At 41.4% G+C, this 23,355-nt stretch overlaps 1 protein-coding gene across 14 annotated transcripts in view; it reads right to left on the bottom strand.

Annotated features, from left to right (window-relative positions):
- ZC3H14 (zinc finger CCCH-type containing 14) overlaps window positions 1–23,355 on the bottom strand; it is a 50,415-nt gene that overhangs the window by 1,960 nt on the left and 25,100 nt on the right. For 2 of the 14 annotated variants that reach the window (XM_010384119.2, XM_030930335.1), the window contains 7 exons: window positions 13,849–13,923; window positions 8,540–8,699; window positions 7,566–7,798; window positions 3,210–3,330; window positions 2,146–2,282; window positions 1,742–1,833; window positions 590–696 (listed from right to left, as the gene is read on the bottom strand). In XM_010384119.2, coding sequence (XP_010382421.1) covers window positions 590–696; window positions 1,742–1,833; window positions 2,146–2,282; window positions 3,210–3,330; window positions 7,566–7,798; window positions 8,540–8,699; window positions 13,849–13,923 — 925 coding nt within the window. Of the gene's footprint in view, window positions 1–589; window positions 697–1,741; window positions 1,834–2,145; window positions 2,283–3,209; window positions 3,331–7,565; window positions 7,799–8,539; window positions 8,700–13,848; window positions 13,924–15,550; window positions 16,257–23,355 lie in introns of those variants that run through there. The other 12 variants (XM_030930329.1, XM_010384120.2, XM_030930330.1 and 9 more) reach the window with 12 other exon arrangements.

Below are 23,355 nucleotides of genomic sequence, written 5' to 3'. Positions count from 1 at the left end.
TCTAAAACTTCCTTTCAGTACTTCCCAGTTGCTGAAACTTCCTTTCAGTATTTCCCAGTTGCTAATGTCAAAGAAAATGGATGTGAAATTCAAGTACAGTACATGTATATATACTCTCGCTGGCCATTATATATGCTTGCGTAGTATGTAATGAGAAGTTAAAATCTGGCTGGCTCATGCCTGTAATCCTGGTACTTTGGGAGGCCACGGTGGAAGGGTATCGCTTCAGCTCAGGAGTTCAAGACCCCTTCTCTACTTAACATTTAAAACATTAGCCAGGTGTTGTGGCACATGCTTGTAGTCTCAGCTACAGGTGGGAGGATCGATTGAACCCAGGGGTTTGAGGCTGCAGTGAGCTATGACAGTGTGACTGCGCTCCAGCCTGGGCCACAGAGCAAGATAATCTAGGTTAAAATAGTAGCCCATGTAGTAAATTATTTTGCCAAAGGACCCTTGTATAATTAAACAGCAAAGAAAAAAATTCAAAGTAACAGTCTAGTTTCCAATTTTGTGTGCTTATAAATTAAGAAACTGCAAATTAGAAAAAAGAATTTGAAATGACATTAGAAAAACTAATTTGAATGTTTACCTGGTTTGAGGTCGAATCCATTTCAAGGCATGTCGTGGTGGAACATTAATGGTGGGATGGTAGAATGTGCAGTCTGGTCTTGTACACTGAGTGTTAAACCTACAGTGCTGAATAGAAATAACAGCTTCAACAACATCCACAAGGCTAATATAAGTAAACACATTTTATTATTTGAGACAGGGTCTTATGCTGTCACCCAGGCTGGAGTGCAGTGGCATGACCTCTTGCCTCAGCCTCCCAAGTAGCTGTGTACTACCATGCCTGGTTATTTATTTTTTTTAAAAGATGGGGTCTCACTATGTTGCCTAGGCTGGTTTCAAACTCCCGGGATCAAATGATCCTTCCACTTCTGCCTCTACCTCCCAAAGTACTAGGATAACAGGCCTGACCCACCCCACCTGGTCAACATACAACTTAAGAGACAATAACCAGCCCACCCTAACCATTAACAGAGAAAGAGATTCCATCTATAAGGACCATTTTAATACTAGTGAAGCCTTGAAAAATGTACTTACCCTTGAGACAAAAAATTCTAGTCAAAGAATCACAGCGAGTAAAATTTCAAACGTAGTTTAGCATACCGTAAAAACTTCTAATTATCCCTTACACTCTTCACTGAGTACCCTCAGCTATGCCCAGTTACTTCACTTGGGGCAAGTGAAGGCTTTTCATATGGTCCTCAGGCTACCAAGGCAAGAAGGAGATAATTCCTTCTGACCAAGTAAACATCTGGAGATTCATCAACCATCATTAATCTTTAGCACACAGATAAAACCATCAGTAGAAGTTTGGATAGTTTTAAGCAGTACCTACTGGATTTCATCATCTCAGTTCTGGCATTAGGTTCACACCGCTCCCCCACCCCCACCAAAACCCACCCATATATTTAAATGCAGGGAATAATGGAAAATGTGACTAGCAAAGATATGCTTCTTCCCACTGAGTGCTTACGATACTAACATTAGTTTCAGACCACTTGGCCTAAGGGGCCAGACGGAAGTTCAATGACAATGAAGGAACAACTTAATAATTTTACTGGCAAAAATTGCAATTGCTTTTGTACCAACGTAGTAACTCTGACAAAACAGAAGGTAAATGACGAAACTGAGACATTATCACTAAATTGATTTTTGGGAAAATAAAAGTTCTTACTTTTGGATGATAGAAGGGACATTCCATCTTCTTACAAGCAGGGAAGTAACGGCAGAGCTGACTGCTGGAAGGTGGTGCTGCCGGTGCAACTGCTAACAAAACAAAAACCAGGACTGGTCTCCAATCTGTTTGGAAAGTCCATTTTTAATGCAGTCTACTGATGTTTTTTTTTTTGAGAGTGAAAACCATTTTTAAATTAGAATGGTAAGGTTTATATATTTACTAGTCAAAATACTTCAGAATACTACAGATAGGCACACTTGCTCTTTAAAGACTGGTTGGATTAACTGATGCTGCCAGAATTATTTCTAAAACCATCTTTTTGTTAGTTCAATTCCATTTACAGTCACAAAATGCCATTTTATATTTTTTACCCAAATGTAGTAGCACAGTAAGTCACTCACCTGGTTTTGGAGACAGTACTGGAATTCTTCTACTCACATGAGTGAAAGGACAATCTGGTTTAGTGCACTTTGCATCATATTTACAATTTGGGTGAACAAACAAACATTTTTCAGCAAATTTACAATTAGGGAAGGCTCTACAAAACAAAAAAAAGCATATTTCATATTTAATCTTCTCAATACATTATTTTTTGTATAACGGCTCTTTACACTCCCCGTCACTACTTGTTTTGAGAAATGCAAAAACAGCAGCAAAAAAAAGAATATTTTAAAATAAGACCATATGTCAGAATAGTACAAAATCATTTATTCCAAAGCCTGGGATAACACAAACAGGCTTTTAACTCAAGCCAAGCCACCAGGAAAGACAAAGGCTTTTGTGATAAAAATCACACCACTTAATAAGGTATATATTTTATGCAGTGAATTCATTAATACAATAAACACTCTATGCAAGGCTTTGTGCTACAAAAAGACTCATCCCATAGTCTACTTATATGTACAGCCGTATTATTCCCACATCATTTCCTTAAAAGAGTTAAAAATGAAGATTCCATCCATAGGACCCACCCCTAGCGCAGGAAAAAAAAAAAAAGCCTCTAGAAGTCATCTCACAAAGCTCATTACATGAGCCAGCCGGCTTGTAAGGAAAAATATAACCCAAGTCCAAAATACTTTCATTACCCATAACGAACTTTTCCCTAAACTCCTCAAAATCTGTGTATAGTGTGTGTGGCCAAAATGCATACAAACTGGGGCAGTTACCATTTACCCGTCTCCTTAAACATACAGAATTCTTAAGGAACCCCAGGTATTTCAGTATCTCATAGGTCTGAGGCACAAACAAAGCACCCCCCCACCCCTGCCTCTCAACAAACACCCATAAACAAGAAATACGCTGCTCCGGAGAGGGCCATGGTAATTATCACTCAATTTAGTTATAAAACTAAAGACTTGTCCACAGAAAAGAAAAACAAAATAAGGTGCAAGATATAGACACTAAACTGAAAGCCAAAATCAGCTGGCTGTGACTTGCAGGGTGAGATGGGGGGGATGGCACTCACTTGCAGGGTGAGATGGGGTGATGGTAGGCACACTCATCCCCGTTTTTACAAGCAGGCCAGTACTTGCAGCGCTCCAAAAGTTTTTCTGGTTTCTGTGCCATACTCAGTTCACTCATCTCAGCTACAAAGGGAAAGGAAATACAAGTATTTAATTCGTTATGATCAATTCAGTACATAGCACCTTTAACATATTTCCCTCAAACCCCAGTCTTAGAATCTTCTGTTAAATGTACAGTCATATGAAATAAGTGAGCCCAAATTATGTGATTAACACTGGCCATAGAAACCTATAAAAGATTGCCAGGAAGCAGACAACAGTTCTCACTGTGAAAAGGAAAGAGGACAGTGACTCTGCAACTAAAGCCAAAGTTTTCACCAAAAATTCTAATTCTCAATACTAATTCACAGCTGAATTAAACATAGAGGAGGACGTCAACTGGGGAACCAATAAAATTAAATAAAAACTGAAAACACATAAGGTGATAAGGAGATGTGAATTCTCACATGCTAGCAAGATGATGAGTGGCCCAAATACAAAAGGATTCCCACTTGCTGAGCTATGAAGTCCAGGTGCTAAACTCAGCAATGTCTATGTTTACTTTTTTTTTTTTTTTTTTTAAAGACAGGGTCCTGCTCTGTCACCCAGGATGGAGTGCAGTGGTGTGCCAGTGGTGTAATCTCGGCTCACTGCAACCTCTGCCTCCCAGGCTCAAGTGATCCTCCCACTTCAGCCCCTACCAAGTAGCACGTGCCACTAGGCCTGGCTAATTTTTATGTATTTTTTGTAGAGATGGGGTTTCTCCATGTTGCCCAAGCTGGTCTTGAACTCCGGGACTCAAGCGATCCACCCGCCTTGGCCTCCCAAAGTGCTGGGATTATAAGCATGAGTCACCACACTCAGCCAGCAATGTCTAAAAAGGGGAAGACATTTTTGCCTGCAATGGGGTCACAAATGCCATCACTTACAGGGACTGGGCAGTTCCCCTAACATAGCAAGACTGGGCTGAAGACGATAAAAACAGTAAGGGATAGACGAGGAGCAGCAACCTAGAAAGCAAGTACACACCCATCCACTCCACTCCCTGTGCCACGTCCAATCACAGCTTCCATTACTATGACAGGGCAAAGTGGGACCCCTGTTGCCAGATTTTTATCCTGTTTCAGTAAGCCAAAAATCTGCCTTCATTGAAATTGTAATGCTGGCAATTTATTCAAATAACACTGAATAAGTAAAATTACAGCTACAGGCAATAATCAGCTGCTAATTTCTGGCCTGAGACACCTCAAACCCCCCACAAAAGAGCATCATGGATATTATGTATTACGGTTCACATTCATGTTCATGAAAGCAAGTACCACTTCAACTATATTCCTCTAGTTCTCTTGCCAGAGGTCAGTTAAAATCTGACTCTGCCACTTAGTTGCTCAGCTAGACACTGTGCAAATGTTAGCTAACTTCTCTGAATTGTTTCCTCATCTATACAAAGAGAAAATAATGTCCTCCTTAGAGTCTGATGATTAAACGGAAAAAATGCAAAACAGACAACCAGTCACAATAGCAGCAGCAGCTAGTTCTATAAGTACTTACTGTTCCACTGACCCATGTTCTGTCTTCACTACAGGAGAACAAGGCACACAAATGCAGTCATGCAGCACAGATAGGAGCAGCATCAAAGAGCAATTATGACTATGCCTGATATAAACAATTTTCTATGCTACTTTAAAAATAGTAAACGTCCTATTTAAGCTTTAAATAGGATGTGGTGGCTCATGCCTGCAACCCCAGCACTTTGGAAGGCCAAGGCGGGCAGATCACTTGAGCTCAGGCGTTTCAGACCAGCCTGGGCAACATGGTGAAACCCTGTCTCTATTAAAAATACAAAAACTTAGCCAAGCACAGTGGTGTGCACCTGCAGTAACCAACTATTCAGGAAGCTGAGGTGGGAGAATCACTTGAGCCTGGGAGGTGGAGGCTGCAGTGAGCCGTGACTGTGCCAGTGCACTCAGCCTGGGCAATGGGAGTGAGACCCTGTCTCAAAACAAAACAAACCAAAACAGTAAAAGTCATTTTAGTTCTAAGATACCAGAATAATCTTCATTCCAAAGAAAATCTGAGATGACTGGAAGTTTCTCTTTTATATGTTTTTTGTGTCAGCCCTGCAGAGTAAATGTGTCTTGCCCTTTTCCTATAATGAACTACACACAGCAGACTATAACATATACACAAGAACCCAGTCCAAATAAAAGATTAAGGGAATACTTAAGAGAAGCCTAGCTGGAAAGTAAAGTAGCTAGATACTCAGGAACAATATAATACGTTACAAAGAAACGTGATTATTACAATAATACCTTACAAAGAAACTATATCTTTCTGATAGAAGCATTAAGTCACATGAAGGTCATGCCCCTAGCTTTCACTGGCTGACACTGACTTTGTAAACTATTAAAACTTCTTCTGTTCAAATTTTAAGAGGCAAATTCACCTTTTATTAAAACCTATAGGCCGGGCGCAGTGGCTCACGCCTGTAATCCCAGAACTTTGGGAGGCCGAGGTTGGTGGATCACTTGAGGTCAGGAGTTGGAGATTAGCCTGACTAACATGGTAAAACCCCGTCTCTACTTAAACTACAAAATTAGCCAGGCGTGATGGTGCATGCCTGTAACCCCAGCTACTTGGGCGACTGAGGCAGGAGAATGGCTTCGACCTGGAAGGCAGAGGTTGCAGTGAGCTGAGATTGCTCCATTGCACTCCAGCCTGGAGGACAGAGAGAGACTCCATCTCAAAAAAACAAAACAAACCAACCAAGCAAACAAACAAAAACAAGCAAGCAAGCAAGCTAGCTATAAAATCTGTGCTGCCATATGACAGTGAGTGAAAAGGCAACAGGTTAAAACAGATGTTGCTCTTGGTTGTATCCTTGAAACAAACCAACATAAAACCAACCAGAAGCAACTGCAGTTTCACACTCCCTGCTCACAGGGGAAGTGGGCAGAGGCCAGAGGCTGCTGATAACTGCTCTGCAGCAGCCTCTCCAGCCACACCTCTGTGCGAATCTTACCAAGCTTCATCCTTGAGTGGCAGTGGAACACTGAGTCCCCAGTCAAAGCAATGGGAAAGGAGGCTCACCACTCAGCATGGCTGTCAGCACAATGGCCACAGCACTGGCAAGAATTTTTACTAATATAGTATTTATGGTGTCACTGCTGCTACGTGTCTACCCCATAAAGCCTCATATGGACATCAACATTTAAATGAAACCAGATCCTAACAGACCAAACAATTAAGCTACCAAATTGAAAATCAAGAGTAGTGAAAACACTGGAGTCTTCTCTTTAGACAAAACATACAGAGTCAAGAAATCTGTATTGCCTACTGCAGCTTTTACTATTTTTAACTTCTTCTTCCTGTTGATACGGTCAGATTTTCAACTCCTTCCACTAATCAAAACCACAACACTACGTCATTGATTCACAGCAGGAAACACAACCAGTTAAAATAAAGCTCAGTGTTATCGTTCCACTACCATATGATTTCCCTCTATTCTATTTTTAATGATCAAAAAGGTATTCAACACATTTTCATATCTCTTCCAAGACGATTGCTCGAGGAAATGTTTCAAAATCCATTATTGTTTTTCCTTTGAATCTGTACACTTTTACGATTCAGTAATTATCCCTCCTGCTAACGAAGAGGTGCTTCTAAAAATTTTAGAAGATATGAGGAACATAATTACCATTCTCTACCATGAATGGAAATGATGAGTGGCGCTGCAGCTGCCACTGATACCCAGTGAAAGAAACAGTGATAAGAAACCGTCACCTGCCGAAAACCATGGCACTATCTGAAGGGAGTTCATCTGAGTTCTGCTAAATATTAGTCTTCAACATTAATTTAAACAGTTCCAAGAAGTATCTTGACAGATTAGGCGAGAAACTCCTTTCAAAGAAGTTTCACTGAGGTAGAAATAGAATCAAATCTAAAATTTTCTCTCAAGTTAATTACAAGAGACTATTGCCGATAAAAGGGCAAAGTGGCAGTACAGTTTCTGAAGAAAATACAAAGGTAAAGAAGGCATCAAGAATGGTGGTTCATCCTTTAGCCAGCATAAGGAAGAGGTCTCTTAGGTTCCATGGCTGAACCCCGTTTTCACACTGGAGTAACAGCCCACCTATGAAACAGACACAGGAAAAAGAGTATGAAATGTACTTGGTGGTTTTGTCTGAAAGAAGAAAAAAGGCCATTACTGAATATAAATAAAAGCAAGGCCTTTAACCAATATTCATTCAAGGCAGAGAAACAAGTCAAAGATTCCCTTCACAATGACAGCACCCTGATAATCTGAGCTCTCAACACACCGTTGGAAAAGCTACCATTTGGGTCCTCAAGCTGCCTGCTCAGCAAGTGCAACTGCTGTGGGTGGAGGAGACCTCTGAGTCCCTTGTTTGAGGCTGCAGTTTGGTTTACGGGTTTCATTCCTTCAAAGCACATGTCCTCCTCTTGATCTGACATGTATCCTGGGGGGCTGGGGACACCATCCAGCGTCACTATAAACTTGGGACTTGCAGGTTTATCTGGTTGTACAAGATCTCTGCCAGACAGATAAAAAATACCATAGAATTAGGGAAACACACACAAAACGCTGAGCCCCCTAAAGTGCTCTTCAGCAGAACTATCACTCCCGTGGCTTTGCGTTTGCTTCAATAAAAAAGACTAGGTAGGGCTTCCAGGTGCAGCACTGGTGGGTTCCCTGCTAACACACGATGGCCATGAACAGTCACAGCGGCATCATCACCAGTGACCCTCCAGCCTATACTAACTTTACTAAGGACAATCTCCCCTCAAGCCTGACCCCATCACCCATTCGATCTTCACAGGGTCAATATGGAAATAAACCAAAAAATTAGCATCAATGCTTAGAACACAGGGCCAGCAGCATTTATGCTAATTGATTATCTGTATGTTGGTTCTTTTACAGAAACAGTCAGTTTTCTAAGGCAAAAAAAATCACCCAAACCTGATCTGCCAACTCTCTTTAGAGTTGACCTGCTTATGGTCAGCTGGCTTTTAAACTTGCATTTCCTAAATTTGCATAAAGAAAAGAATCTTAATAGAGTTAAATCATACACTGGAGTTGTAATTTGTAGGTTAATGGATTTCTGAACAAGAAAGATGAACTGGAATTCTTGAAAACTGAATTGGCTAGCTACTGAATCAATGAAAGCACTCTACACTAGGGGTTGGGGAGGGGAGGAGGGAAGCTGCAAACGAATGGTTAACCTTTACTATCTAATCACACAAGTTAACTACACAAGAAAAAGAAACCATCTACCGTGTCTGCATAAGGTGTCCTGAAAGTACCCGAAGGGAATCTGCAGTCTTCATCCCCGACTCTTGGTTTGGTGCCACTACTATTTCCTCAGACAGCTTTGGCTTCTTCAGAATAAATGATCTTGTGTCTGCATGGACCATGGATTCCATGTCATAGTAATCTGAGCCAAAAAAATTGGCCACAAATGTTTACTTTTGAATATACCTTACATTCCCAACATCAAACATGTGAGAAGAATGTCAATCTTTTATATATTCAAATTATTTCAAAGGAAAATCACAACTGGTTCCACTCAGGAAAATAGGGCTAGAATTCTATTCCAAACATGTTTTCAAAGAACTCCAGGAGTCCTTTCCGCCTGGGGCACAGTACCAGTGATTCTGATTGACACTCCCTACCCACAGCAGAGAAAGGTGCTCAGGTGAGGCATCTCATGAGATATTAACAATATACCTTTAAAGTACAAAAGTCTTTTCTAAAAACCTAGAGAATTTGAGTCCTAATGCTCCCTATAATTAGAATACACAGACTGCTGAACCACTTTTCGAAAATCTGGTTTGTTCACTTCGCACAATACCACTTAGAATCATGTCCCGATAAAAAGAATTCAAGTGGTACAATTTCCAATTGGTGATAGACCGAGGACTACTTTAAAAGGCAACTGAAAGGTGAATGGGCACTTAAACATATGTATCAAGAAAAACACTGGCCTTTAAAAATGCAAATAACCATAAGCTCACATCATCTACTATTTTATACAATATGTCAAGACCTACAACCCAGAATGGATATGGCTGACCTATCAATACGCCATCAACGGACTACAGTTAATACACTTCTTTCAAAGCTAGAGACCAAAATTCACAGGACATTCATTTATGTTCATTCATTGAGTATTTACTGAACAACTAAGAGAACTGAGCTAGGTACACAAAGAAAAAAAGAAAAACAGACACATATACAATTTCAGAATAGCATGACCCAAAAGGGATGTGAACAAGGTGCTGAGAATATAGAGCAGCCCACTCCAGCCAAGAACCAAGGAAAAGCTTAGCAAGGAGGAACATCTGAAGTCAGCAGTAAAGGAACCAGCAGGAATAAACGAGGAGAGAGATTCGGAGAAACAAACACAGCACTTCAGGCAGAGGAAAATGCACGTAGAAGGAAAGGGGCTTTCGCAAGGTCAAAGGCATCTGATCAAGGTTAGAATGTGGAATGGCTGGAAGGGTGTGTGTGGTGGGCTCAGCAGTGCATAGCAAGGAAAGCTGACACATATAATAAAGGTTTTTCTACGTCTCAGTGACTCTGGATTCTGGTCTAGAAGTAGCAAGAAATCAAGAGGCTTGGTGTGGCGGTTCACGTCTGTAATCCCAGCATTCTGGGAGGCCAAGTCACAAGGATTCCATAAGCCCAGGAGTTTGAGATCGGCCTAGACAACATAGTGAGACCTCCCATCAACCAGAAAAAATAAATAAATAAATAAAATTAGCCAAACGTGACAGCACATGCCCGTAGTCCCAGCTACTTGGGAGGCTGAGGTGGGAGAAGCACTTGGGCCCAGGTCAAGGCTGCAATGAGTAGCAGGATTGTGCCACTGCACTCCAGCATGAGTGACAGAGGGAGACCCCATCTCAAACCAAAAAAAATTAAAAAAGAGAAAAGAAATCAAGGGAGGTTCCTAAGGAAGGAAGTGACCTGATCAAATTGGTTTTTAGAAAAACAGTGTTAAGAAAGAACCAGAGTGCTTGGCCTGTTGCTGCCTGGGAGAGAGGGTGAGGCGCTGAATGCAAAGATTCTCCGCTGTCTGTCCTGGAATCACACACCTGACAGGAAGAGAAGACAAGCTCCGTCCTGGGAAGGGGCACACCCGCCTTCCCCAGCAAGGGCAGTACAGATGGTAAAGTGAAACAGGTAGAAGACAAAGCTGGGATGAGAAACTTAGGAAAAGAAAAAGAGCAAAGTTAAAAGGGGCAAAGATACATTTCAATGTTAGATTTATTTAAAGTCTTTCTGGGACTCTCTCATGTTTAAGAGGAAGTAGAAAATTCAGATTTGACCTGTAGGTGGGGGGACAGAAGACACTGAGTCAAAACCGAAGGTGACAGAAGTGTTTAACATACTCAGGGTGGCCGCCTCTCATTGAATCCTCACTCAAAGCTTACAAAGTCGTTCTCCTCCCGTGTTACAGATGACCGTTTCCAGCTCCAAGTTATTAAATGATTCACCGAGGTCTCCCAACTATCAAAGGTGGGTCCCAACAGTGGTCCAGTGGCTGCTTCACTCCTTCCCACCACCCTGCACTTTCTGAGACCAAGGAGTTCTACTAGTTCATAGTCTGGGTGAACACAGAAGAGATGAAAATAATGCTGAAGGCTGGAGAGAGCAAAGCTAACCTTTTAAGGAGGAATGGAGGAGAGGAGCTGTACAGAAGAATGAAAGGGAATGAAAAGAATAAGTGAAGTCCTGGCAGCCAAAAGGTCAAAGCTTGGAGAAAGTACAGGAACCCAAGTGTAACACGCTCCAGGGTTGAGGAAAGCGTGCACCAGTCCTTCCCGCATACCTCTCTGCAAGCTGCATGTTAGCAGCCTGGGTCACGTGGAGACCAGACAGACGGGGGAGTAAGTAATATCTTCTGAGTAGAGACCACAGGCTGACCCCATGTATTTACTTTTTGTTCCCTCCTGAAAGCTCACAAAAATGTCAATAAAGGGTTTTGTTTTTGTTTTTAAAGCATAAACTCACAAAGAAAATAAGTGTAAAAAGAAATTTTCAAAGTGGAAAACAGATGATTAAGAACTCAGGGGATCTGTAAAAGCTGAATTCTAAGGCAATAATGAAACAATCCAATTCAGACCACAAGATTCTCCAAAAGCTCAGGAACTGGCAGTAAAAGGGACCCTGGGAAGAAATGGGAGAAATGACAGGCAAAAAAGAGGTGTGTTAGATGTGTCCCTCTCAGAAGCAGTTAGTTCTTCTTCAACTCTAATTCCATGTGTCTGTTTTCTTTGTTTGAGACAGTCTTGCTCTCTCGCCCAGGCTGGAGGGCAGTGGTGCCAACTCAGCTCACTGCAACCTCCACCTCCTGGGTTCCAGCGAGGCTCCTGCCTCAGCCTCCCCAGCAGCTGGGATTACAGATGTACACCACCATCCCTGGCTAATTTTTGTATTTTTTAGTAGAGATCAGGTTTCGCCATGTTGGCCAGGCTGGTCTGGAACTCCTGACCTGAAGTGATCCAGCCGCCCTGGCTTCCCAAAGTGCTGGGATTATGGGCATGAGCCACTGCACCTGGCCACTCTTTTCTTGGTTTTGATCCTTGCCACACCAATCCTGACCTCTACACTGAAGACACCTGGGACGACTGGCGATGTGCTTTCCTGTAGATAATCTTCGGAGAGGCCCACGGATGAAGCATCAGGGTCTCTGCCAGAAAGATGCTATGACAAAATCCCCTGAATGTACACTGTTAAAAATTGTTAAAGGCAATTAGATTTCCTGATAAACCTTTACCCATTGCATGCATTCTCCCTTGGAGAAAGTGGAGCTTTAGACTCTTCAGAGGGTAAGAACGGAGTCCCTGGACCAAGAGATATCAGCCACGATGAAAGAAGTACTGGACTGACAATGATGTGGGGATAATTAAACATTACATAATAATTAATGGCGAAGTGCCTCTCCCAGCCTTCTTTCCCCCCTTAAGCTCGCAGAACTCTACCAGGCTATTACTTGAAAAACCTTGTTTTGGAGAAGCTGACCAGGCTGAGAGGAAAGTCTTAAAGGCAGTGACATCAGGGTGCCCATGAACTAGACAGGCAGGACAAACCACTTTCCACCACATGGTCCAGTTTCAAATATAAAGTCGAGGCGCCCCATGCCCCCGCTCATGAACCCAGAATACCAGTGAGCTTCTGAGTGCTCCACTCTGAAATGTAAGACCACCTAGGATCCCCAGACATCAGATGGAAACTTCCAGCATAAAAGACAGCCAAAACAGACCACTTAGAGAAAACAAGGCCCAGCAGGGAGGGGGAAAATGTCAAAACCAACTTTCAGATCCGCAGAGAAATAACAAAAAGTATTGCGTACACAAAACAAAACCAGTATGTTTTTAAAAAAAATTAATAGAATGTGCAGAAACAAAGGGCTCTTAGAATAAAACATGTGATAGGAGCTAAGCACTGCAGCCATTCATAAGCCTCGCAGAACTACTTGCTGTTTCAAACCACGTGCACCATGTGTACAATGGAAAGCTGAAGGAAGCAGAGAAAACATGCACAAGAGCTATGAAGTGGATCCCACACACAGACCTCGGCTGCCAACCTTTTCAAATACTCCTGTGGAGGAAGCAGGATGGACTGCTGGGAGAGCTAAATCATGGGTAGAGAATGTCTGAACACCTCTACAGAGAGAAGACAGGAGGCAGAGAATGAAGCTGGAGGAGTGGGTGACATGCCAGTGCTCACCAGCCTGGTGGGATCTGGCCTCTGGTGGAGGCTGACCCTTAGGGAGGAAAAGCACACTTTCTGAGCTGGAAAGCTGGGGGAGGGTCAGGGAACAGAGTGACTGACTGTGGAGTCCTGACTGAGGGGAAAGAAATTCCAGGAAGGGGCTAACTGAGAGGGGTCAAGGGACCAGAGCTTCCCACAAAAAACAGACTTAGGGGAAACAGAAGGACTGAGATGATTCCGGGTCTCTCATGGTTGCCTGTGTTTATCCTGCAGTCATTTTTAAGACACTGAACATGCATCTGGCAGGGGCTGGGCACTGAGGACAGAGATAATAAAAACGAAGGCGTCAGCTCCAGTCCTGAAGTAGCCCTTGGCATGTGTGTCTGTGGGGAGAGGAAAGGAGACAGGCAAACTAGAGTGGCTCTAAGAACACTAGAACAACAAGTTCCAGGCGCGGCCCTGCTGATAAGACTCCAAAATGAAGTACAAGAGGATAAGGCTAAACATGTGAAAAACAGGACACAAAAGCCACTCATTGCAATGACAAAAGCTGGGTAGAGTGGGAGGGTAAGTCAGAAATGCAGGTCATTCCTGACAGCAGGAGAGTGACAGCCAACAGTGCTATGGACACACGTGGAATGGTGTGAAAGGAACAAAGTTTTCCAATGAGGCAAAAAATTATAACACTATATAACATGAAAAAAATGCAGATCTTATCTCCTGGCCCTAAAATATTTTCACAGATCTAAACATGACATCTTAGGGCAGGATCTAAGAGATACGAGATATGTTAAATGGGCTGTAAGAAATGGAAATGGCAACTGAAACGGCTAGATTACAGTACAACTCGGAACATTACCAACCTTGACTCATCTGCAGAGTTTCTGCCATTACTGGGTCGATTTGCAGTCGGGATAATAATTGCCTCTGTTGAGTTCCTAGAATATAAATTTTAAAACTTCACTAAGCTTACAACACAGACAATACCAGCATGTGGTTCCCAAAAATCAATCCTTCTGAGTTCTTAACTTAAAGTCTTAAAAGTAACTTAAAGCTTCAGCAATTCAATTTAACAGTATTTATAGACCAAAGGCATATCCTATAAGACAAAAAAGGCTGTACTCAGGGTTAAACCAAAAATGCCAATGTAAGACACTCCTGGTTCTCCCTCTGTGAGGACATCAGTTTTCCTGAATTTGAATTCTGTGGGGAAAGTAAAGGTGGCAAAAGGGCGGAAAACCCAGGCAAAGGCACCTTGTGGCACGGCCGCTCGCATCACAGCCAACTGCACAATCGGCATGGCAAGCCCCTCCCTCCATCACCTGAGCTCTTACCATCACGACTCACTCACCCATGACCTTTGAAGATAATAATCAAAATAGCAAAACAAAACACTCCAGAATTATCTAAACATAGGAGTTCCCAAAAGACAAACTATGGGCTTCGATGCATGCAAAGAAAACAAGACACTCAGCTCTACAATCCACACCCTATGTCAGCAAAGCATGATAATAATTCTTTGGCTCTCCCACAAGAAAAGATGTTCAACTACTTATTTCTTCTAAAATAGGCTCATAACATTAATTCCTATTAGGTTCACAATTCCTAAAAATAATATGCTCAGCAGTCTGACTGCACAAAATAGGGACAAATAACTGATTTTTTCTATCTTCGATCTGATGTGAAGCTCCTTGAGGATGGGACAATGTCATACTTTTCTGTAGCCCCCACAGTGCTTAGCAGACAGCAGGCACTCACTTGCTCATGTATAAGGTACTGCACTACAGTGTACGAAGGGATGTAACTGATAGGGTTGCAAATACTGAAATCTTACTAAGATGCCCACATGCTAATTTGGGGTACATCCATTACAGGTGGCTTCACAAGGACAGGCTTCGCTTACTCAGTGCAAAGATGTAAGTGGGCAGTCTCCCACCAGGCACCACATTTCATTAAAAGGTGTTTTTAAGTTTTAAAACCTATGCTCGATTTGAAATTTTATCAGTTGGTTTCCTTTAAAACGTAAGTTACATGACATTTTATTGGTGCATCCCAAAAAAGTGAATTCCTTCCAGAATTATTACCGCAAAAACACACACATCCTGAGGAACTGTAACCAAGATGACACTTAGGTCAAGTTGTATTCCTGTGGGAAGCTTGGAAAACTGAGGTGAAAAGTTACAGGAAGAATGCTCTTTCCATCCAAATACTCAACAGGTCTCCTTCACATCAACAGTACATGATAAAAGAATGAGACATTTTAAAATAATTTCACACAGATACAAAAAAGACCACACTTCCACATTTCAAGTTTTGCTTCATCGCTCTAGGTTCATCTATCTTTTCAAAACATTGTTTTAGAGAGCTCCATCAAAGAGGATGGAATTCTGATCAATTCTAGATTTCTAAGATAAATCACGCAGAATCCAAATTTGTCATTAAAGGTCTATGAAAAATTCAAGTTCTCTGTAACTTGCTCCCTCCACATCAGAGTTACAGTCAACATACGTGGAAAGATACACATCAAAGGATGGGTACCTAGAACATACTGTATATTAAGTTTACCTTTCTCAACGTTTCTAGGGAAGCCGATTATTTTTACATCAGTAGTTCTTGACTGCGATTCAGTATCTTCTTCTTGATCTTCAAATTGTCTGTTGCATTCAGATGCTGTTGAATATTCATTCATTTTAACCTCCAAAGATGAAATTTTTGCTTCATTCTGGGACACTCTAACATTTAGATCAAAAAGATTTGCTTCCACTGTCAAAATAGCTGCTTTCATTCCTTTAATTTCATTGATATCAGTTGATATTTTCCTTAAAAGGTGGGAAATATTGTCTAGCTCATTCAGTGAACAAGAGGAGCTTGTTATGGAACCTAAGTCCACTGGTTCCGGTGGAAGAAAAATTGGTAGACGTGGTGATGGAAACTTCGAAGACATTCTCATAAAGGAGATAGAAATCTCAAGGACATTTTCATAAAATTCTCTCTCCCCCTTAAAATCTGATAACTTTTTCTTCACAGCTCATTAAGTTATTTCATCGAAAGTAAAAGCAGTGATCAAGGCTGTCACCTTAAGAAGTATTAAGAGCAAATAACATCTTACAATCTATAATTCAAAAAATGGGGTTGTACATTTCTAGAGCCAGAACTCAAAAGTAAATGTGAAAAAGCTAAACGTACAAGACCAATTGCTCTTCGCTACAACTAAGAAGCCCTAACATCCTCTAAGTCCTACCATCTATATAGCTCCTCTTCCAATAAACCCTATTATTACATACAAAATAATACTAGTTTCTGATTGGCTGAAAACAGACATGTGTCACACAAAGAATTTTCTATTATTTACTTCACATGAGACCACTGAAGCGCTACACTCTAAGTTAAGCAATACAACATTAAGTGCTTTACATCTAAATATAAGATGAATTAAATGTACTTTTCCCTTTTCATCTAAACCATAACATTTTTAAGCTTCAGATTTCTGAATTGTTTTATTTTAAGTTGTATTTCCCCTTGAAATTAGTATGTAACATTATTGAGATTGACAAATCCTTTGGAGGGAGAGGGCAGAGAAAGTACCTGGACCCATGATCCAAACAAACTTCTTTCAAGATACATGTGGTAATAACGGAAATTCAACTTCACTAATATAGTATCATGTAAACTCAAGGATGGGGAAATAAGAACTCAGCCTTGGCTTAAAACTAGACCATTATTAGATAGGTGTTTCTTAAATATTCTCTCCCATTTTGTTGTCTTTTTTTTTTTTGATAGCATCTTTTGAAACACAAAAATACTAAATTTTGATGAAGTCCGATTTATCTTTTTTTCCTTTGGTTGCTTGTGCTTTTGGTGTCATATTTAAGAAACCATTCTGGAATCCAAGACATAACTATTTTTTTCCCTAAGAGTTTTGAAGTTTAGGTTTTTGATCCATTTTGAGTTAATTTTTGTTTATGACATAAGGTAAGGTTCCAACTTCATTCTTTTCATGTGGATATTCAGTTGTCCCAGCATCACCCGTGGAAAAACCTATTCTTTTGCCAATAAATAGTCTTAGCACCGCTGCCAAAAATCGATGCGTTGTGGAAGTATGCAGTTGCTTCTGGACTCTCAATTCTGGTCCACGGGTCTATATGGTCATCCTTATGCCAGTATCACACAGTCTTGATTACTTTAGCTTTGTAATGAGTTTTGAAATCAAGTAACATAACCTTGACAATGTTACTCTTTTTCAATAGTTTTGGCTATTCTCAGTCCCTTTTTATTTCCATATGAATTTTAAGATCAGCCTGCTGATTTCTACAAAAAAAGCAGTTTGGGATTTAAACAGGGATTGAGTTGAATCCATAGATCAACTTGGGGGCTACTGCCATCTTAACAATAGTAAAGACTTCTAGGCTGTGTGCAGTGGCTCATACCTGTAATCCCAGCATTTTGGGAGGCCAAGGTGGGCAGATCATGAGGTCAGGAGTTCGAGACCAGCCCGACCAACATGGCGAAACCCCGTCTCTACTAAAAATACAAAAATTAGCCGGGTGTGGTGGTGCACGCCTGTTATCTCAGCTACTCAGGAGGCTGAAACAGGGGAATCACTTGAACCCGGGAGGCAGAGGCTGCATGAGCAGAGATCACGCCACTGCACTCCAGCCTAGGAGACAGAGGGCAACTCCATTTAAAAAAAAAAAAAAAAACAAGAATAGTAAAGACTTCCAATCCATTAACACAGAAAATCTTTGAACGTCCTTAATTTGAGAAAGGACATTTTTACTTTGGTTTACTCCCCCAAGCAAACAAATAAGATATGCAACATACAAGGATGCAAGTTGGTAGATGCTGCTCACTACAGCCTCTTAAAAGAATAATCCTGGCTCGGCACGGTGGCTCACAACTGTCAATCCAGCACTTTGGGAGGCCAAGGCAGGTGGATCACTTGAGGTCAGGAGTTCGAGACCAGCCTGGCCAACGTGCTGAAACCCTGTCCCTACAAAAAATACAAAAATTAGCCAGTTGTGGTGGCACGCGCCTGTAATTCCAGTTACTTGGGAGGCTGACGCAGGAGAATCACTTGAACCTGTGAGGCGGAAGTTGCAGTGAGTGAGATCGCGCTACTGCATTGCAGCCTGGGTGACAGAGTAAGACTCTGTCTCAAAAAAAAAAAAAGGAATCCTTATAAAGAATTGTAGACTTTGGTTTCCCAAATAGATGTCACAGTAACAGTATAAAGAAAATGCTCTGTGCTGGAATTTGTAAAATAAAAATCTTTATTCATTTCTCCACTGTATGAATCAGTTCTTCAAAATTCCAGACAGAAAATAATTTCAAAATTCACAAGGCTTTGGATTCAGACTTTTTTTGAACAGAACCAGTTGGCATATGACATCCATAGTAACTGTTAACAGCAAGACACTCTCAGCCAAGCACCACCTGCAAACCAGCTGGTTCACTAGAGGACAAACAACCTCAAGGAAAAAAGTAGGAAAGAGGTCTAACAGAACAGGTCACAGAGAAACAAGGGCCCATCTGATGGCACCCGTATGGCCCACTATGTCCAGCCCAACTTTAGAATAGAAAATAAGCAAGGACCCTTCCTAAGACTCCAGTGTAAATACTCATCAGCAGAGAAAGTTTATGTATTTTAACATTTACTCCTACCAATAACTCCGAAGTAAATGCTACTGTTATCCTTCATTTATAGATTAGGAAACTGGGATACAGAAAAGTTAAAGTCAACTAGTAAACTGCAGGGTCTGCACCTTCAGTAGTCTGGCTCCTGGGTACACAATCAAGGACTCTACCATGTGATACATTAACTGGAACAAAAGCACGTAACAGAGAACTGTGTGTGGTGTAATTCCTACTTTATATGTACATTTGTATGTGTGCATAAGTAAACATATAATTCCACTTTATATATAAAGGATGCACATGTTCACAGATATAAGAAATGCCTAGAAGATGACACCAATACACATCAAACTTCTAAGTGCAGTGCCTCCCTCCGAGGAAAGCAGGGGGATTTTCCATTTTCTCTGAATATAAAATCTCCCCTTGACTCAGAATCTTTCACAGTGCTTCCAGTCCAACACAATGTATCAGGCATATACAATTATCATCTCTCCTTCTGAAGAGTCCATAAAAGTGAATCAAAGAACTTAATATCTACATCTCTACCCTATGATCTTTGGGTTTCTATTCTTTTTATTTTTATTTTATTTTATTTTATTTTTTTCTGATATGGAGTCTTGCCCTGTCGCTCAGGCTACAGTGGAGTGACACAATCTCGGATCACTGACTGCAACCTCCGCCTCCTGGGTTCAAGCAATTCTCCTGCCTCAGCCTCCCAAGTAGCTGGGATTACAGGCACCCACCACCACCACACCCGGCTAATTTTTGTATTTTTAGTAGAGACGGGGTTTCACCATGTTGGCCAGGCTGGTCTTGAACTCCTGACCTGGTGATCTGCCCGCCTCAGCCTCTCAACTTGCAGGGATTACAGGCTTGAGCCACCGTGCCCGGCAGATTTCTATTCTTATGTTTTCTAATATTCATACCAATATAGCATGTGTACACAAGTAAAATACATATATTGGTATACATACTTAAAAATGACTACTGTACAAACATTTCAGGTCAAAAATGTGATGGAGATCACTAATTTAGAGATGGGGGTTACAAGGTGATCACAGCAGATGAGATATCAACAATATCCGGGTAATAGAAAATATAGGGACAAATACTGGCTGTAAAGCACAGCAGGCAAAACCACAAATGAGCCCCTGTGAAAACTGCAGGTTAGATGCAAGGCAGGAGTGACATTTACTCAGACAACAAACACTGACTGAGCTCCTACTACTATATGCCAGACACTGCTCTGGGCACTCAGTAACAGCCATACAGAACAAACACATAAATCCCTGCTCAAAAAGCACGGATTCTGTTGAGATAGGGAAGGAGATAGCTCTCAAGACCCCCAAATAGATACATGTTAAGAGAAAACATTTCATGTTAAAACATAAAGACCTAAGTCCAGATAAAAATACCTAAACCACGAAAACATAAAATATATATTTGATGGTGACAAACGTTACGGGGAAAAATAAAGCTTTAGAAAAGAGGGAGAATGGGGACGGGGCCGGAGGAGGCCTCGAAGATGACACATGGATGAGATATGAGAACATCCAAAGTAAACATTCTCAGGACAGGGCAAAAACATCTGAGATGTGCAGCTCTTCAAATGTCCTGAAGGACAAGCAGGCCAGTACGCAGGAGGAGCAGCAAGGACAGGGAGCCAGAGTAGAGGGAGGGAGGTGGGTGATGAGAAGGCAAAAGACTTTGACTTGCAGTGCGACAGGGAGCCCCTGGGGGGCTCTACGCTGCAGAGTAGCATGATCTAATTTACAGTTTAAAGGATCAGTGCTGCTGCTATGTGGGACGGACTGAAGGAAGGCAAGTTTGAAAGCTGACACACCTTGTAAGAACACACTATTCCAATAATCAAGTAACCAAGGCAAATCACAGACAGTGACTTGGTTTTTTTTTTTTTTTTTTTTGCTTTTTTTTTTTTTTTTGAGACAGAGTGTCACTGTGTCACCAAGGCTGGAATGCAGTGGCGTGATCTCAGCTCACTGTAATGTAACCTCTACCTCCTGGGTTCAAGCGATTCTTGTACCCCAGCCTCCTGAGTAGTTGGGACTACAGGCACGTGCCATCATGCCCAGCTTATATTTGTATTTTTAGTAGAGACGGGGTTTCACTATGCCCGCCAGGCTGGTCTCAAACACCTAACCTCATATGATCCACCCGCCTCGGCCTCCCACAGTGCTGGGATTATAGGCATGAGCCAACACGCCCAGCCAGACAGTGACTTTGACGGGTGGTAGAGGCAGAAGTGATAAACAGTGGTGAATTCCATAAATCTGGAGGTAGAGGCTGACAGGTGCAACAAGAGAAGGAGGGAGACAGAGGTAGAGAGGAAAGGAAAGAAAGAAGGAGAGGAAAAGAAAGAATGGCAACAGGACTGTCTCAGAAATTGGAAAGATGAAGGCAGCACTAAACTGAAATGAGGAAGACTGCAGGAAGAACAAGACTGGAGAGGAAAATTCGTAGTTGAGTTTTGGACAAGTTTGAAATGATTATACATCCAAGAAGAAATATAAAGTGGTTGGACAGAAATTAGGAATTCAGGGCAAGGTCCAGGCTGGAGACATAAAAATGTCAAAGTCACAGTGCAGAGATGAATCTGGATGAAACAAAGGGCCATCCAACTGTGAGAGATTGCAGCAATGAGTAAAAACCGAGGAGGATGTAAGGCAGAGAAGAAGGCTTGTGAATGGTATTGCCAGAGACAGACATTTAAAAGACAAAATTTTAATATTTTTAATAGACAACTAGTGGGAGTGTAAGCATACCAACCTGCTCCCCCCAAAAAATTCCTCTACAACTGCAAGGCCAATTGCAGCTCCTTGTCTGCTTCACTTAAAGCGAAACCTGCCTGCAGAAAAGCTCAGCCCACAGCACAATTCTAGGTAAGCCTTTCCTCAAACTAGGAATCACTATCTGCAGACGTTTTTGAAAAACTCCCATATATGAAAGAGTAAGAAAAAAAGCATAAAATCTGACTCTGACTCCATTAATTTGGAGACAAGAGTGAATTCCTTGAAAAGAAAAAAAAATCCCTCTAATTAGGATCTTCAGACAGTTGAGATGATACTGTTTCCACAAAATAAGATACCATGAAAAACAGAACAAGAAAAAGTTTGTGGAAATTAAAAAATATGCTTGCCTACATTTTAAAAATGTTCAGTCAGGAGACTAAAGTCAAGGAAGCATTCAAGAGTAGACCAACAAGATCAAGTCAAAAATGAAGACAGAAAAGTTACACAACTGACAGATCAAAGAAGGGGCTTATCATCCAACTAACAGAATTTCCACAAGAGAACAATGAAGACAAGGACAGTAAATTTTAAAACAAACAAATGCAAGAGAATTTCTCACACTGAAGAGAATTTTCAAATTAAAAGGGTACCTAATGTACCTAACTAGCATCTAGACACACCACAGTGAAATTTCAGACAACCATACCAGGAACATAGAAAAAAAAAAATTCCCAGAGAAAAAATTCCCAGGTATTACACAATGGAATAAGATGGGCAACCAAGTTCTCAGCATAAACACTGAAGCCTCAAGATAATGTAATTGTGCCTCCAAAGTTTTGCAAAAAATGACTTCAACTTAGAATTCTGTACCTAGTCAAAGTATCAAACAAGTACAAGGATAGCTTCAGATTTCCAAGCACTCAGAAAATCTACCTTCCATACTTTCTTAATGAGTTTCTTTGTGACATGATTACGAAATGCAGAAATGTACTGAGAAAACAAAATGGAATTCAGGAATTGCAGAGCTGATTCAGGGGAGGAGGGCGTCCTGGGATGATGGCCTTGAGCAGGCCTAGAGCAGGCCTAGAACAAGCAGTCAGGTGAGAAAAGGAGGAGAGAGGTTCCAGGAGGAAGGTACCTAAGAACAAGTGGGAAAGCCAAAGATTTCAAAGCACAGAGTGATAGACTTTTAGGCTACAGTACAGGTAGGCAATGCAAGAAGGGAAAAAAGAAGAACCTACGTGAAACAAAAAACTGTATGAGAGGGCAAAAATTAAAAAAAGAAACTCTAGAGAGTCCCTACACAAAACTGTACAAGAAACAGAACGTAAATTTGGCCTTGTAATATTTATATAGTCTTTAAAACTTTATTTTTAGAGACAGGGTCTTGGTCTGTCACCCAGGCTGGCACAATCACAGCGCACTGTAACCTCGAACTCCTGGGCTCAAGCAATCCTCCGGAGTAGCCACGACTACAGGTGCACATCGTCACACCCAGCTAATTAAAAAAAAAAAATATATATATATATAGATGAGGGTCTCGCTATGTTGCCCACGCTGGACTCAAATTCCTAGGCTCAAGCAAACCTCCCACCCCAGCCTCCTAAAGTGCTGGGATTACAGGTGTGAGCCACCAACCATGCCCAAATAGTCTTAATAGTGTAAATGCTTACTGTTTCTCAACTCTTAGAGTCAATCTACTAAGTCTTAACTAAAGTAGGGAACAAAATGTAAATTTGATCAGCTTTGACAATATAAAAGTACAGGTGACAATTCAGAAGGTGGAGGCAGGACAGAATGTAGGTGGTGGCAAGAAAAAAAATATAAGATTTGAAAGAGGGGCCTGGCACGGTGGCCTGTAATCCCAGCACTTTGGGAGGCCGAGATGGGAGGACTGCCTGAGCTCAGGAGTTCGAGACCAGCCTGGGCAAGATGGTGAGACCCCATCTCTACTAAAAATTGTATTTAAAAAATCCAGGCCTGGTA

Source organism: Rhinopithecus roxellana, chromosome 5, assembly GCF_007565055.1.
Source record: "Rhinopithecus roxellana isolate Shanxi Qingling chromosome 5, ASM756505v1, whole genome shotgun sequence".
In the NCBI taxonomy this organism is placed as follows: Eukaryota; Metazoa; Chordata; class Mammalia; order Primates; family Cercopithecidae; genus Rhinopithecus; species Rhinopithecus roxellana.
The sequence above is the reverse complement of the archived record's forward strand: the minus strand, read 5'-3'. Positions and strand labels throughout refer to the sequence as shown.